This window comes from Calonectris borealis, chromosome 22, assembly GCF_964195595.1.
Source record: "Calonectris borealis chromosome 22, bCalBor7.hap1.2, whole genome shotgun sequence".
In the NCBI taxonomy this organism is placed as follows: domain Eukaryota; kingdom Metazoa; phylum Chordata; class Aves; order Procellariiformes; family Procellariidae; genus Calonectris; species Calonectris borealis.
In genome coordinates this window covers 9092549-9107923 of record NC_134333.1, presented here as the reverse complement: position 1 = coordinate 9107923, position 15375 = coordinate 9092549, and the positions used below count along the sequence as shown (strand labels likewise).

General features: G+C 56.7%; 2 protein-coding genes across 2 annotated transcripts in view; both read right to left on the bottom strand.

Moving 5' to 3' along the window:
• Nucleotides 1-276: 276 nt before the first annotated feature.
• CISD3 (CDGSH iron sulfur domain 3) lies at nt 277-1576 on the bottom strand. Its single transcript, XM_075171543.1, has 2 exons — nt 1268-1576; nt 277-955 (listed from the first exon to the last, which is right to left on the bottom strand). Exons 1-2 carry the CDS (start codon nt 1490-1492, stop codon nt 776-778), a joined length of 405 nt encoding a protein of 134 aa, XP_075027644.1. The 5' UTR covers nt 1493-1576; the 3' UTR covers nt 277-775.
• A 5566-nt stretch (nt 1577-7142) lies between these two features.
• Nucleotides 7143-15375, bottom strand: part of MLLT6 (MLLT6, PHD finger containing) — a 47293-nt gene continuing 39060 nt past the window's right edge. Inside the window, exons 14-20 of the mRNA XM_075171522.1 lie at nt 15223-15365; nt 14755-14943; nt 14486-14574; nt 13722-14077; nt 13477-13585; nt 11597-11974; nt 7143-10772 (exon numbers count right to left, since the gene is read on the bottom strand). Of these exons, the coding sequence (XP_075027623.1) occupies nt 10728-10772; nt 11597-11974; nt 13477-13585; nt 13722-14077; nt 14486-14574; nt 14755-14943; nt 15223-15365 (1309 nt within the window). The 3' untranslated portion in view covers nt 7143-10727. The remainder of the gene's footprint in view (nt 10773-11596; nt 11975-13476; nt 13586-13721; nt 14078-14485; nt 14575-14754; nt 14944-15222; nt 15366-15375) is intronic.

Below are 15375 nucleotides of genomic sequence, written 5' to 3'. Positions count from 1 at the left end.
CCCTCCGGGCTCTGGGGACGGGGCCCGGGAAGGTCCCTGCGGGGCCCCTTTTGTTTCTCTCTTCCCCATCCGCGGGCTGGGGCTGGACGAGGGACTCGAAGTGTGTCGGGGGGCTCCGTTTGTCTCGACTTTGACACCCCTTTTCTCCTTGTAAATAGACCAAAATGGACTGAGGAAGGCAGCTGAAGTGCCTCGGTCTGGGGTTTCTGTGGGGCTCTTGGGGGGGGTTGTTTTGTTTTCTGTTTTTTCCTATATGGTACAAACCAAATTGCTCTGTATGTTTGCATCCTGTACGACGTTTTAATGTCTTGTAATATATTCTGATATTCATATATCGTTATTGGTTAAACATTTGTATAACTATACAGCTTTGTAAATGTAATAAATGCTGCAGACTGTCATTCCCTTCGTCTGTGTCTACAGATGCAGCTGCCCGGGTCCCTCCGTCCCGCATCCCGATGGGTGCCTGCAGCTCTGGCGATGCAAAACCACTTCTGAAAGTCCCCTTATCCAGGGGATTCTCTTTTTCCCCAGGCACTGCTGAGCCTTCGTTATCCCTGGCAGGGCCCCAGCGGGGCAGAAGGCAAAACTGCTGCCCCCACGGTGGGGTGAGGCAAGTTTTCTGCAGCTGATGGCAGCCCTCAGGGCTCAGTAATTAAGCTTAATGGGGGTGGGAGCTGGGCATCTCCTCCCCACTCCCTCCCATACCCCAGACAGCTGAGCACCCCTGTGGTCCCGAGCTCCGTGACCCCCATCCCTGCGGGGTGCAGCCGTGTCAGGGCTGCGCGGAGAGCCGGGCGCTCTGCACGGCCTCCTCCTTGTGGGTGCCGTCGCAGTAGGGGGGGGAGCGGGTGCGCTTGCACCCGCAGAGCCAGGCCGTCTTGTCCTCCTCCGGGGTGAAGCGCAGCGGGGAGATCCCCGGGGCCGCTTTCTTGTGGGCGCCGTCGCAGAAGGGCTGCAAAGCAAAGAGGGAGGAGGTAAAGGTGGGGATTTGGGGGTGGCTGGCCCGGGGGCGGGACACTGTTGTGTCCCCCCCCCGGGCACAAAACGGGGGGACCGCGACCCCTCCACCCCCCCGGCTGCGCTCCGCCCGCCCTGTCCATGGCCGAGCGCATCCCCCAGGAACTGGGGTGCAGCGGGAGCACCCCGGAGGACGACGGCACCCCCTCCCCTGCACCGGGGGAGCCCCGTGGGGCCGGGCCGGCCCCGGCCGCATCCCCGCGCATCCCGGCTTGGGGGGCCGGAGCCCCCCGGTCCCCGGCCCGACCTGGCTCCTGCTGTGCCCGCAGGCGCACCAGGCGTACTTCTTCCCCGCCTTCAGCTCCACCGGGAACGGCTGCTTGGCGGCGATCACCGGCTGCGGGGGGGCCGAGCACCGTCGCACGGAGGAGAGCGAAGGGATGTGCAAACCCCCCGGGGGGTCCCGGACACACCCGCTGCGCCCCGCGGCTCTCATCAGTGTCACAAGCGCAGCCGGTCTCAGCAGCAGCATGGCCCCAGCGCGCCGCCCGCCGCCGGGTCACCTTCCCCGGGAGCGGCTCCTCCTCCCGGCCCCGCCGGAAGAGCCGGGGCGGGCGGGCTCGGCGGGGGCTCGGCTGCTCGCTGCAGAAAGGTTCCTCCTTGCACGGATCCTTGCAGCCCCCCCCGCCGGCCCCTTGCACCGGTCCCCGCCGGGGTGCCCGGTCCCGGTGCGCGGCCCCTCGCACCGCCCCGATGGAACCGGGCTCTGGGCGTGCAGAGCCCTTCGGTGCCTCCCCCCATCCCGCCCCCCGCCGGGTTTGGGGGGTTCGCCCCGGCCCCCCCCGCGGAGCTGCAGGCGGGGGGGGTGTCCCTCTGCTCGCCAAATGCGGGCTCCGCCACTTCCCTGGAAATTCATCTTTTAAGCATCAAAGGTTTGGACTCCCCCCACCCCCCCTTTCTTTTTTTAAACATTTCACTACTGGGAAAAATTAGCTTTTTTGACAGCTGAAATGATTTAGCTCTGCAGATGGCCGCACGCCGGGGGGGGAGCGCTCCGCGGGCAGCCGGCCCCACGGGCAGGACCCCACCGGGGCCGAGGGTCACGGCCCCTGGCCACTGCGTGTCCCGCGTGGGGGATACCCCCGGTCAGCTCCCACCGTCCCAGCTTCCCGGTGGGAGCCCGGGTCTGACCGAGGCACCGAGCGCGTCGCCCTGTGGAGGTGTTAACTCCCACCTCCCCCCCGGGCCATTTTATGGTCCTTTCTAAAGTGCCCCCCGCCCCGAGGGCGCTTCCCCAGCGCTGCCGTCCCCGGGGCAGGGGTAGGGAACCCCCCCGGGCAGCAACTCCCCAGGTTCTGCGCCTCAGCTTGCAGCGTTACTTGGAGACATCCAAACATCCACCTCTGCACATTTTTAACCGAGGAGGTTGTAAATTCTCTGTTTAATATCGCTCCGCAGCCCAGCTGCGGGCCATGGGTTGGGCTTTCCGGATTACCGGTGGTCTGCAAGTCGTTTGGGAGCTGCTGCGCTCGAGTAACCTCGTTCCTCTGTGGCACGCGGAGCGCTGCTGAGCGTCGAGAAAACGAGCAGACGTGGAAGCAGATCTTTTTAGCCTACTTTTTATTTTTTTGAAAACATTCTTTTAATAAAAAGAACAAGGACTGTGACAATTTCTCGGTCACACAAATACATTAATGATACAAAGATGTTATTTGCGTTATACACAACGGAGAGAAGATGCGGCTCGCTGACTTCCTTTCCCGCTGAAGACAGAAGAAGGGTAAACAGGAGCAGTTTTCTGTCTAAGGCATCCTGCTGCCCTTAGCACCTGAATTGGTTTTTGTCCTTAGGAAGAAATTAAAATGGAAAGCGTCCTCCCCGCGAGCCTCCCGCAGCGAGCGCAGAAGACGCCGACACATGGCAGTTGTACAAGTAGTAGGAAAGAACGTACATTCCGGGCTACAAATCTGCCCGTGTAGTTTTCAAATAAAAACTTTTTCTTAGGAAAAAACCAAAGCAACCATACAAATACCTGCTTACATGTTTATGTTCTTGTATTTGCAACTCGCCGCTTCTCTCCCCGCTCTCTTTTCATGCTCATCCCTTTTCCACGGGCCTCTTTGGCCCACTTGAGACCAGCTCCGCCGTGGGGAGCCGTCCTAGCTCTCAGGATGTGCTTAAATCCCTCTGAAATCCAGGCCGTGCAGTGGGCAGGGGCTGTCCCGAACAGGGACGGAGCTCCGCATCTTCTCCGCTTTCCTGAGCAGTTGGACCAAACGGCTACCGAGGGGCAGGAACACCCCAGCCCGTGGCTACGCAGGGACCTGTCTGCAGCCCATCAGTTCGATCCCCCACATAACCTGGGGACCCTCCTGCTCACTGCGGCTGTTAGGTCTGCAAGTCCTAGTTGATTAAACCGTCTCGCAGAGGCTACATCCACGGATGGCCGTCAGCGGAGGCTCCCTGCAGCCCAGGCAGGTGCTAAAACTTCGCATTCGCTGCTTAAATTAAAAATACAAACCAGGCCCTGGAGGGGGTTTCTGCACTTCACCCTTCAGCGCAGTCACAGATCGGCGCTGCTGGGCAGGATAGCGATGACTTTTCAAAGTCAAAATGATAATCGTTAACAGAGTTTTCACATTTTCCTACTTTCTAAACTTCAGTAGCACAAACCAATTTCTTAAAATTCTGATAATTTTTGAAATATCAATTAAAAAAACCCCACATAAAGCTTCCCTCCCTCCCTCAGACGTTACTCCAGTCTGAGCACTGGGTTTGCGGCAGGGAGCTGCGAGGGGGGAGCCCGGCCGGGCAGGGCGGCTCCGCCACAGACCCCGGGGAGGGAAGGGACAGATGGGGGTGCGTGATTCAGCCGAGCCCGAACCAAACCCTCCCGCTGAGCACAACCTCGCCAAAGGTCTCACCAGCAAAAAATCCTTTCCTTGTAGCGCTGCTGCTCCCACCCATCTACCCCCGTCTGTCCTCCGCAGCTCCCACCGCAGCGATGCCCCAGGTCTGGTGTCCTGAGGCAGGCAGCAGTGGGCTGGGAGGGGATTTTCTGTTCGGAGGGTCCTCACACAAAACCCACGGAGCTAAAGGAAAGGCTCCACCTGCCCTCGCTGCCCCACGCAGCAGCAATTGCCCTGACGGGCACCAAGAGTCGCAGCTGGAGCCGGGCTGTGCCCGTTAGTGCTGCTATAAAGCCCAGCAGGGCCGGCAGCTGCCCAAACTTAGGAGCTCTTGGGCTGTCTCTGCATCCCCTGGTCCCAAGGAGCTTCCCTGCAGGATTGGAGCCACGTGGGACAAGCAGGAGAGCCCGCGCTTCCCACCGGTGGGTACCACAGAGCTGGGGTCCCTTTTCTGAGCGCGGGGAGGGAAGAGCAAAGCGCAGGAGACCTGGCTCCTGAGCACGTTCCTCCTCTCTGTGCCTCTGCTTCCCCGCCTGGAAAACGGGAGCAGAGAGGACAGCTCTGAATTGCAGTTTCAGACCTGCTGCTGCAAAGTTACTATTAAAATTATTGCTACTTCACCCTTTCCTGCAAAGGTGACATCCACAGCCTTTCTGACAACTCCATTTCTTGGACTAAATGCACAAAGGAGAGGCACCAGGGACCCATTCAACTCCCTGCCTCAAGGCTTTTTTGATCACAGGCACTTGATTATTTTTACTTATGTGGGCTTAAGAAACCGCACAGCACAGCATAGACCAAGGGCACCGGTAAATAACGGAGCAGCACGAGCTGCCAGCTCTGACGACCGGCTGGGCTGGAAGAGAGCCCTTGAAAAACCACTTTGGGCACGGGGCTGCCTGCTCGGCCCCGGCCAGGCTGGGACCTGGCAGGCGATGCAGGTCTCCTTAACGGCAAACGCAAAGCAGAGCGAAGCCCTCATCCCCGTCTGGATGGGGCGACACCGGAGAGGGGTGCGCAAACAAACCAGGCTTTAACTTGAAAGGCTTTCGGAGCGACCGGCACTGCTGCTGGGTGCAGCTGGCCCCCGGTGCAAGCCGTGGCTGCGCTGGCCTTCAGTGAGGTCTCGGGGACAGGCAGGACACTTTAGACCAAGGGATGGACTCCCACTGAACAGAGAAGCCCCCAGGCAGATGTCCCTTCTCCAGCTCTCCTCTGCAGCAGGAAAGCCTCTGTGTCCTAGGGCCAATCTGCCGGTCACGCCAAACAACTGCAGCCTGCTCTGAGCTCCCGCGGGACCCGCTCCACCACCGCAGCGGGCTGGATCCCCGCTCGCTTCAGACATGGTCACCTCTCGCCCTGCCAACTAGCCTGAACATTTCACCCCAAAGAGTATGACACCATCTGCTTGGTATGTCTCCTCTGGAGTCTTCTACTGAGCACGTGAGAAGACCTCATCTATGTCTATATTGTCTTTGGTACAGAGCCAAGGGGCTCAAGCCATCTGCATCCATGCAGTCTGCAGGGACGGTGCCGGAGCCTGAACCAGCCCCGTCCCGCGGGGGCAGCCGGCTCGCGGCTGGAGCCCGTGTGCCAGCGTGGAAGCAGAGAGAAAACCAGGGGGTTGCGGGGTGCAGCGGGTGCCAGGGCTGAGGGACCCCCCGTTCATACAAGAGCTACGTCCAGGTGACACTGGTGACCAGCTGGGAGAGACCTGGAGTGGAGCACGTAGGATCTAAGGCTTGTGGAAGAGAGGGGCTCTGCGTAGGATTGCTCGCACAGCTGCGTTTCACGCACCATGCTATATATAGGTGCGTTTCTCCCATTATCCTGGTCCAAGAAGATGCCACGACCTGCTCGTCGGGCACAAAACCACCGAACATCGCTCAGCACCTTCCTCTCCAGTCCCCATCCATGCAAAACAGGAACAGAAATGCTACCAAGAGCCACGCAGTGGAAAGAGGAGAACCATGCCAGGAACAAGCCAACATAACTCTGTGGAAATATTCAACTGCTTTTTCATATTTCAGGGCTCCAAGAACCGCAGCAGAACTGGATCTATGACCTTGGTGCTCCGCAGGCATCCCCTGCCTCCTCCTCCCAGCCTGCACCCCAGCACTAACCACTAACAGGCACAGAAGCAGCTCCCAGCTCCTGCAGAGAGCAACCGAGTCTGAACCAGACACCAGAACCAGACACCAAACCTCCTTTTCCCTTCAAAAAACAGCTGAAAGCTTCCTACAACAACCCAGAGCATCTGATGACCCAACTCGGCAAGACCAGCCTTCGCATGCCAAACTCTGCTTCCTCTGGATGACCCTTCGAATGACCAGAACCACTCTTAAAGCTAAAACTATCAACTCCTGTGTCTCCAGTTCACGCTGCGCGCCCTTCCTGACAGCTCTTGGGCTCTCTGGAGAAACCTGGGCAAATTCTTTGGCCTCCAATTTCCACCCCCCGGGTGGCAATGCTGACTGCTGGTCAATAAGGGACAGAAAAGCACTGCAGAAGAATCAGCTGCTGGGGGAGAACTTCTCCTGGGTCTTTTAAAGGAGCCTGTGAACCCAGAAGGCGAGCAGGGTCCACCTCACCGGGCGGGGGGACGTGGGCACACGTGGCTGGGGAAAAACAAAAGGTCAGTAAAACCAGCTTCTGATTTAAAAGCAGAAGGAGAAGGCAGAACCATGGAGCCTGTGGGCTATGAGACAGAAAAGCATGCAGTTTTGAAGCACGACCCACTGAAGTGCCAAGCCAGATCTAAGAGCTGAGCACTGGAGAGCGGGAGCTGGTTTTCTCACGAGCAGGACATCTCTCCAAACCATATTTTGAAGAGACCTCATCACCCAGCTATTTGGGGGAAAAACAGAACAAAGCAGAAACAGCACGAGCCCTTCCCTTTGGTGCTTAGGAGAAACAAACCCCTGGGAGCGGGGAGGACCGAGGAGCCAGCTGGAAAGCCTACGAGGTCAGTCCGTTTGGTGTTGAGCATCTCCCCTGATTAGCGCGGGCTCCCGCTGTTCTTTTGGGGGGGACCTTTTTTGCTAATGAACAACAACCAAGTGCTCCTCCCCTCGCCCCCGAGGTGCAAAGCCAGGAAGGAGCCAGGCTGAGAACCTCGCTGGGCTCCTGCCTCCTCGAGAGCATCGCTTGCTCGGGACAGGGCCGCGTGTGCGCCCGTGTGCGCTGCCCAGACCTCAGCACATACGCAGGGAGTTAATCACGCAGACCCTATTCTCATTTAAATTTTGAAACACTAGCTGTATTAAAAAAGTCTTTGATATCAATATTAATATTATTTATTATAATAAAGAACAGTCAAGCAGCGTGAAAAAAATATATCTTAGCTACATTACCTTAAATTGCCAAAAATATACACATTTTTCTCTTTTATTTAATAAAAAAACAAATCAAAACAAAAAAGACACATGCAACATACTAAATGAGACATTAGCATCAAAACGGGTAAAGAAACGTACCCCAGTGCAACTGAAACACAGATAATCTTTAGCTTTTATTTTTTCTTTCCCCTGCTCTCCCTCTTTTCACAGAGATACAAATGTTTAATGTCGACCTTGCGGCAGTGCCCCCTCCTCCCCTCAACCTGCCAAAGGGACCTTTGGCTCTGGGACAGGTTGAGGCGATTAGACGAGGAGCACACTTCAAAGGGACCGGGCGCCTTTGGAAGATGTCAGAGAAATGCGTAAGTGCTATACGTCTCTTCCCCACTCTCCAGCCTCGTCCCTCCCTGCTCCGGAGAGCAGAGAGGCTTCGTACTCGAGCTACTGCCACCAGCAAAAATCAATGGCAAGGCCAGCAGAGAGCTGGGGAACAATGGCTCAGCCCTCCCCGCTTTTAACAGCGACCCTGCCTGCAAAACCGACTCCTCAGATTCTTGATTTCCAACCTCTTCTGATGCGTGGGCTCCCAGGTATTTCCCCAGTAGCGGTGCGGAGCCCTGTACAGCACGCTTCAGCCTCCCGACTGCAAGCTCACCGTTAAGTGCCTCTCACTGACCTCCTGCGAGTTTTCTGTTGTTGCCCAGGGATTTGGGCACCGAACCACTGACCAGAACAAGGCTTTTCTTTGTCCTGGGAGACCACGCGTGTTGTACCACGGCTCGCTACACGAGGGATAGGTGCTAACCCGCCTTCCCCCCTTCCCATCCCCTGGCCTGTTTCTAACACCAGGGTGTGAAATGTGGTTAAATTTTGGAAGAATTTGACCAGGTCTGGGCACAATGTCAGGCCCTCGTGGTTACAGATGGGTCTGAAGGCTGTGCTGATGGTCAGCAGACAGCAAACAGGGGGCAATGCAAATTTGGGATCTTAGAGTAAAAAATAAAATATCAAACCCCAGATAAATGCAGCTGGGCAAGCAGCTGGCAGAGACCACATTTGCACATTTAACTGGTTTATTCCTAGCACTTCTGTCCATCATCTTGCTGACCCAAACCAGCACTAAGGAATGTCTGTTCCCAAATCCCACGGACCTGTTTCTTGCCAAAGGCTGGCAGGCGCAGCCTTCACGTGCACAAACAGGGCGCTCCAGGGCTGAATTCAGCACGGCAGCCCCGGAACAGCCATTCTGCGTGTTGCTTTTAAGCCCAAGACTCCTCACGCGTGGAGGGGGCAGCAAGGCGAGACCCCCGCTGCAGAAACGGATCCTGCAGTGAGCAGAGGGTCTCTGTGCCGGGGCGGTTTGGGTGGCACCTCTGCTCGCAGAGGGGAGGGGGAACACCACAGCTGGGGGCAAGGGGGGAAGAAATAAAAAAAAAAGTGCAAGCACACAATTGTGCCAAAGCAATTTCGGGGACAGGGAGCCAAAATTAGAGTCAAACCATTTGCAACCGAAGGATCTCATTCACATTTTGTAAGTACCAGGCGGATGGAAGGTGGCACAGCTCAGCCCGTGACTTAGTGGGGAGGTGGCTGGGGACAGGGAAGGCGCCAGCCAGAGCCACGGTTCAGTGCTCCTCTCTAGGTCTGTGCTGCAGAGACCACGAGGAAGGGAGACTTGGGGTTTTTTTCCTGCATTTTCACTTTTAGCTGCCATCTCCATCTTTCCAATAGCTTCTTAACCTTGTTAAAACATTAGCTTTTCTTTATAAAAAAAATTATATATATATATAATATATATATTTCTGAGCAGACAGCAGTGTTCTGCCCAGTTCACAGAACTGGAGGCTGAGATCAGAAAGGTATTTTCTCTCCTTTTAGCCTTATTCAACCATTGTGGTGACAATCTTCCAAACAAACGAACAAAAAACCCCCAAGAATAAAATAAAATAAAAAGGAAGAAGGATATTTAGCAGATGAGTTTTGCCTATAACAAGCTTTTCTAGTACTATCAGCACAGACCCACTGCTGACAAATCTGAATAGTGCAAACTAGTTAGGGGCAGTGGGAATGTGCTGAAAAATATCCATTAAGGTCTGACAACATTTTTTTCTTTTTTTTTTTTTTTTTTAAGACCCTCAGAGTTTCTATTAGCTGGAGTCTTCCCGCCTGCCCCCAGGAGATCTGGATTTAACCAGGGGATGAGGAAAAGAAGGGGCATTTGTACGTTTGACGTAGATGTTCCCCTTCCCCCAGAGCTGCCCCACCTGTCCTTCAATCAATCCATCGCATCCAAGCTCAGAGGAAGCCGATTTCTTTGCTGAGGTTCCAGGCTGCAAGACGGAGTTAAGGTCAAAAGGTGGAGAACAATGAAGGGTCCGATGTCCTAGCTCAGGAGACTGGTAATTGCCCCATTGCTTGGAGATCCCTTTCTGAAGTGCCCAAGACCAGTGGAAGAACGTGTTTTTGCCAGATTGGAGTGATTTGTGGTGGGTAAGAAAGAACAGGTACCGGATTTGGGACTCCCTCTTCCCCACACACATTTCTATCTCCCAGCTTAGGCCTGGGAAACAACTGCCAGGTTCAAACGCACCTTCTGAAGTTGGCTACGACAGGGGTAATACTGGCTACAGCCCCTTTTTGCAATCTGAAATTTTAGGCTTTGGAAATCTTGGAAGGGAAGAGTGAGAGACGGCACAAGGAGCAGGAGTGTGCTTTTCACGTGAAAAGTACAGCACCGAACCGACAGCAGCTGGTAGAGCAGATGTGGCAATGTCCTTTAAAGAAGTAGGTGGCTTTCACCTCCTCCCCAAGCACGAGTCCTTACCCATCGCTCCACCGCTCGTGTCTTTTCAGGCTGGGTTTGGATCCAGCTGAGGTGTCGGGGCTTCACATGATGGCTATAGCGAGAAGAGCATCCTAAAAGCCCAGCAGATGAAAAGCGGGTGAGATATCTCAGCTACAGAACTTCTTCTTAACCTCCCCATCTGGGCGAAGCAGACCACGTAGGCACTGCCACCAGGTCCCACTCCCCCAGCTGTGTCACATCCAGTGCTGCCTCTGCGGGCACTGCCAGATTCCTCTGCGCTGTGCAGAGGGAAGTCCTCGGCAGAGGGGCCTCCCTCCACCGAGGTCTTGGCCAAGGATGCTCGATGGTTTCTAGTGCCTTGGCCTGGGGGCTGCGCACACGTGAACACACGCTTGCACTCACGGCAGGGAGGAGACTGGCAGGCATCTGGTGTTAACTCTCTCCTCCACTCTGCGTGGAAACACAGCTTCACTTTGAGCACGTGTGGCACGGACCAGGGCGGCAGGCAGCCCCCACCTTCGCTCCTCCCGATACCAGGGCTTGGTCAGAGACGTGCTGTCTTCCAAAGCACCTCTTGGCATTGCCCAGCGGCAGGAAATGCTTCTTGGAAGCCTTGTGCTCATTGCTCTAACAGTATCAAGGTTGACTGCGGAAAGCCACATTCCCCTGGCTGAGAGGAGTTGGCTGCTGGTTTGTTCGGGGTGAGGGGGGAGCTTAGCCCTTGTCCTGGGTAAGAGGAGCTCCCTTTTCATTCATGCTCTTTAAAAAACAAACAGAAAAAGAGACGCAGAGGAGACAGGTATCAGTACTGGACGGGCAGCAACACGAGGGGGCAGAAGCAGAGCGCCCTGCCGTGCTGCGGCCCTGCTCACCGCGACCTCTCGGGCTCCTCCGAGATCAACGGAGACACGGGAGCCCCGGGTTTCCCCTCTGCCCGGTTCAGGCCGAGCTGGCCCCTCGACCCTGGCCTTTGGCTCCTAAATGTCTCCAACCAGGGCTGGACCTTCTGGGTACAGGTATAGGCCAGGGGAGGGAGGGAGGAGAGATGAAAGCATCACACCATCAGCCCCTAGACACTGGTGTTCCAGTACAAGGCTGCTTTACAGAGAGGCCGTAAACCTCTCCACAACCTCTCCTCTTGGGTGCAAGATTCCTTCTAAACCCCGGGTTTGTTTCAACATGCAGTCACCTTTGTATTTCATCAGGAGGCTCCAATAGGGCCAGCGCTGCCAGGGGCACGTTGTCCCATCCAAGTCTTAGGGTTAACGGAGACAGATCTACGGCCCGTCTCTGCCTTGCGTCTGCAGCAGGTCTGCTGTGTGTCTGCACACAGGCGGAAGGGCACCTCGGGAGCCTCTGTGCCTACCCACGACCCTGCCGGGGCCCTACAGAAGTCCTTGGAGGTAGGATCAGGACGCGACACTGGCTAGTCAGGGATGCAGCAAAGCATTCTGGCTCTGTTGCCTAAGCGGTGCCCTTGCTCCCCCAAGTTAACTGTAGCGCAGACTGTCTCTCCCCAGGTCTGTACAGCGCCTAGCACCACGAGCTCAGTGGGGTTAGGGTAGTGCTAGCAGCATACGCACCGTTCCTTTCGGGGTGTTGCCATCAGTCTGCAGGTTGAGAAACGGGTTAGTCTGTGCTGTAAGGACGGGTGGGATGCCTGTCCCCGAAGCCAGGAGGCTGTTCCCAGGAGCGCTGAGCGGTGGGGTGGCCTGGGGGGCCATGAGGGCATTGCTAGGGTTGAGCTGCTGGGGGGAGAGGGAGGCCAGGAGAGAGCTGCTGCTGGGGGGCGGCTGGGGGGCCGAGGTCATCAGGGCGCTGGTGCTGGAGTGCAGGGGGGCAGAGGTGGCTGCCAGGAGGCTGGTCATGGACAGCTGGGACGAGCTTGTCATCTGCAGCCGCTGCAGCTCCCTCTTCTGCTGGATTTGCTGCATCATCTGGAACACCAGGGCCTGCTGCTCCTGCAGGGAAGGGTGAGGAAGAGAAGTCAAAGGAGGGACAAAGGGCTCAGGAAGAGGTGACACCTAATACAAAGCAGCCAGGAGCTCGGCGCACTCCATCCCAAGCAATGCTACTGGGGACAGGGAGAAAGCCCCCTTGATCACGTCTCTATAGGTAGAGAGAGGAAGAGTGTGTCTCATGTTCATTAACAGCCTGTGCTTACCACCTTTCCAACCCCGTTGTTTCCTGACGCGTAGGATCAGCTAACCCTCCCTAAGACACCTGCAGGCACACAGATCTACTCAGCTCTTTCCAATCAATTGACCCACGGATTTTAAGTCTGTGGCATTCACTATCCTGAATTCCTGCTAATTTCCTTCCCCAGCCCGTCCCCGCTTCGCAGCTCAGCCCTGACCCACAGGGTCGGTGTAGGTGAGCCGGACCCGGGGGGACGAGGGCCACGGCTCGCCTGCACCCAGAGGGACACCCTCGAATCCAACCAAACTGCAGAAATCACCATAGCAACCATCGACCAATGCGGCAGGCTGAGAGCTGACATTGTTCCCGTACCCACAGGGATGCAGCTGATGACACGGTGACATCAGCTGCTGTGAAGAGAAGCCCTTTGAAATTTGCTTTTCCCGGGTTATAAATAGCCTGACCCAGAAATCTATCCAAAGCAACGGGCCAAGTTCATGGGAGATATAAATGAGCACAGCTTCATTGACGGGAACTGTTAGCACTCCCGTGCAACTCCACCGCAGGGGAGGGACACCACAGAGGTTTCTGCAGGGCACGTGAATGAGGTTCTTACACACTCAGGGGTTTGTTTACCATCGATCTGTGCAGCCATTCCCACAACAGCCTGGGACGGGGCTGCTGTTTCACCCAAGAGGATGCAGGCAGAGAGCCAAGATCCTCACAACAGCTGCCTGATCCTTTTTCTGACCCCGAAGTCCTCAGCCACCTACGCAGTCCCCCTGGCATCTCCAGTTCTCCATGCCAATGTGCCCAGACACGGCTCACCTGCCTCAGGACTAAGCAATTTGGCGCTTATCTCTTCCTAAACTCAAGTAGTGTCCTCAAGCGAGTTCCTCTTCTCCTGTGGGCCTCAGCACATCTGCAAGCCCAGAGACCAGTGTGCTTGTGGCAGCAGGAGCAGACACGATTTGCATTCAAAGACGGCTGGAGGAGGTAACAGCACTCCTGATTTTACGGTGGCTTAGCGTTACCATGTTCTCACACCCTCAGGATGTGGGAAACCCAGATTAAATTTTTTCCTTTGTACAAAAAAGTTCAAATCCCCATCTCCCTCCCTCCAGGAGGTGCCGCACCTTCCTGCCTAAAGCTTTTCTCCTCACTCCACCCACAGCAGCCCGGAGCAAAGGAAAAGGCACATGACTCTTGCAGCCCTGTGGGCAGGGGATTCATGTGAAGGAGGGAGCCCTAAGTTTTGCTCTCTGCTCCGAGGCTTTCCCATTAAAGAGCTCATCAGATAAAAGGTGCCAGCAGGCACACTTACCGGATTAAGCGGCTGGGAAGTCAGGAGCTGCTGAAGCTGCTGGAGCTGTTGTTCGTGTTGGTGCAAGACGTGCCGCTGCTGCTCTGTCAGGGGACTCAGGCTGGGCATGCTGCAAGGGGAGCAGGGCAGGGAATGTCAGCGCAGCCCGTCTTGGTCCTGCACACGTAGGGCCTCCCTCCCTCCCTCCCGGTGCTAGGCTTCTGCTGGAGAGGGCAGGGCTGTCCCCGCGAGCTCCCCATCCTCACCTGCTCAGGCTGGTGGAGAGCTGCAAGGTCGGAGGCCCGCTCGCCTGCGTCAGCGCGCTCGGAGGCTGGGCGGCCTGAGCTCCGTTCAGATTCCCCAGGATCCCGTTGATGGGCATCTGCTGGCCTCCTGCCAGGGTCCCCATCAGGCCGTCCACCATGGGCACCGTGGAGAGGCTGTGGCTGGCAGTGGTGCCTCCCCCCAGCCCGCTGCCTGCCACCCTGGCCAGGCCATTCACCTGCTGCACCCCGGGCAGGGGTAGCGAGGCAGGACTCTGCTGCAGCATGGGCAGGGGCGGAGGAGTGCTGTGGAAGGACAGGGAAGAGCTGCTCCTGCTGGGGCAACCTGAATGAGGGTCCTGGGGGAGAAACGGACATAAGAGCATCGGACTGGGGCAGCTTGTGAAAGGTCAGCTCAGCTCCAAGGGTGCTTTGGGCAGGAGCCGGAGGTGGGAAGGGGGGCTGTGAGTGCAAGTGCAGGTGTATGCTCAGAGGGGTCCCAGAACTCAGACATGCTTTGCTGGATCTCTAGAAGTGCAGCCAGAATAACCTAGAAGCATTCTCACCTCACGCTCCCAGCCTCAGCTACTCTACTCAGACCCTCAGCACTGAGACGAACTGAAGAACAGGCACTCCAGAACACCTGATTTCTGAGCCTGGACTACAAGGCTTTATGAGCTGGATATCAAGTCAGAGTACTGGGACTGCACTGCTCTGTTCCCTCCCCGAGTCCCTTCCCCAGCTGGCAGATGGGGTGGCCAGCGTACCTCCGAGGAAGTGGAGAGCGAGTTCTCGATCCCAAAGCTGTTCTTGCATGGAGGGCTCTTGCTGATGCTCAAGGAATCGTTGTTGCAGACTGTACGGAGGAAAGAAGTGAGGATGCAGAGTCAGGGGTGGAGCCTGACGTTGCTACAGCAATAGCAAGGGACAGTGCACACTACCAGTGGCTACAGAGAGATACCGTGACCCCCCCCCTGCCCACCCCAGGCACCGCTATGAAAGGGCACAGGGTGATGCATCCCACCAGTCTCCTCACCGTTAGGAGGCAGGATGTACTGGGCCTGGCTGCCTGGGCCGTTGCTGCTAGTCACCACGGGGAAAGGGACGGAGAGCTGGACGTTGAGGAGCTGCAAACGCTCCTTCTTGGCCGTCAGCGTCATGATCTGCTCCTGGAGCCGCTGGTTCTCCTTCTGCAGCGAGTGCAGGGCTTTGAGCATTTCTACAACTGCAGGGAACGGAAAGGGGGAAGGGGGACAGGGTCAGGAGAGAGAATGGGGGACGGAGGAGAGGAGAAGGGGATCCACAGGAGGTACCACAATTAGACCACACTGGGGGAGGAGACTGGCCCCAGATCACAGTCGCACTGCCAGCTACTCCCCCACGGCACAGACTAGTGCTTTGTCCCCCACCCGGCTCCTTTGCCTGTGGGCAAAATCCCAGCTGGCTGCCACACAAACATGCAGAAGGACCTCTCCTCCCACAGCCCATGCCCCGAGTGACTCACTGTTTACGCCGGCTTCTCCATTGCCCTGCTTCTCCAGGAGCTGCTCGATGTTTGGGGTAGCCTGGGGAACATTCTCCAGCTGCCCACTGCTGCTACAGGACACTGTCTGGTCGAAGAGGGTCGGCAAGCTGCTGATGGGGGACCTGGGGAAGG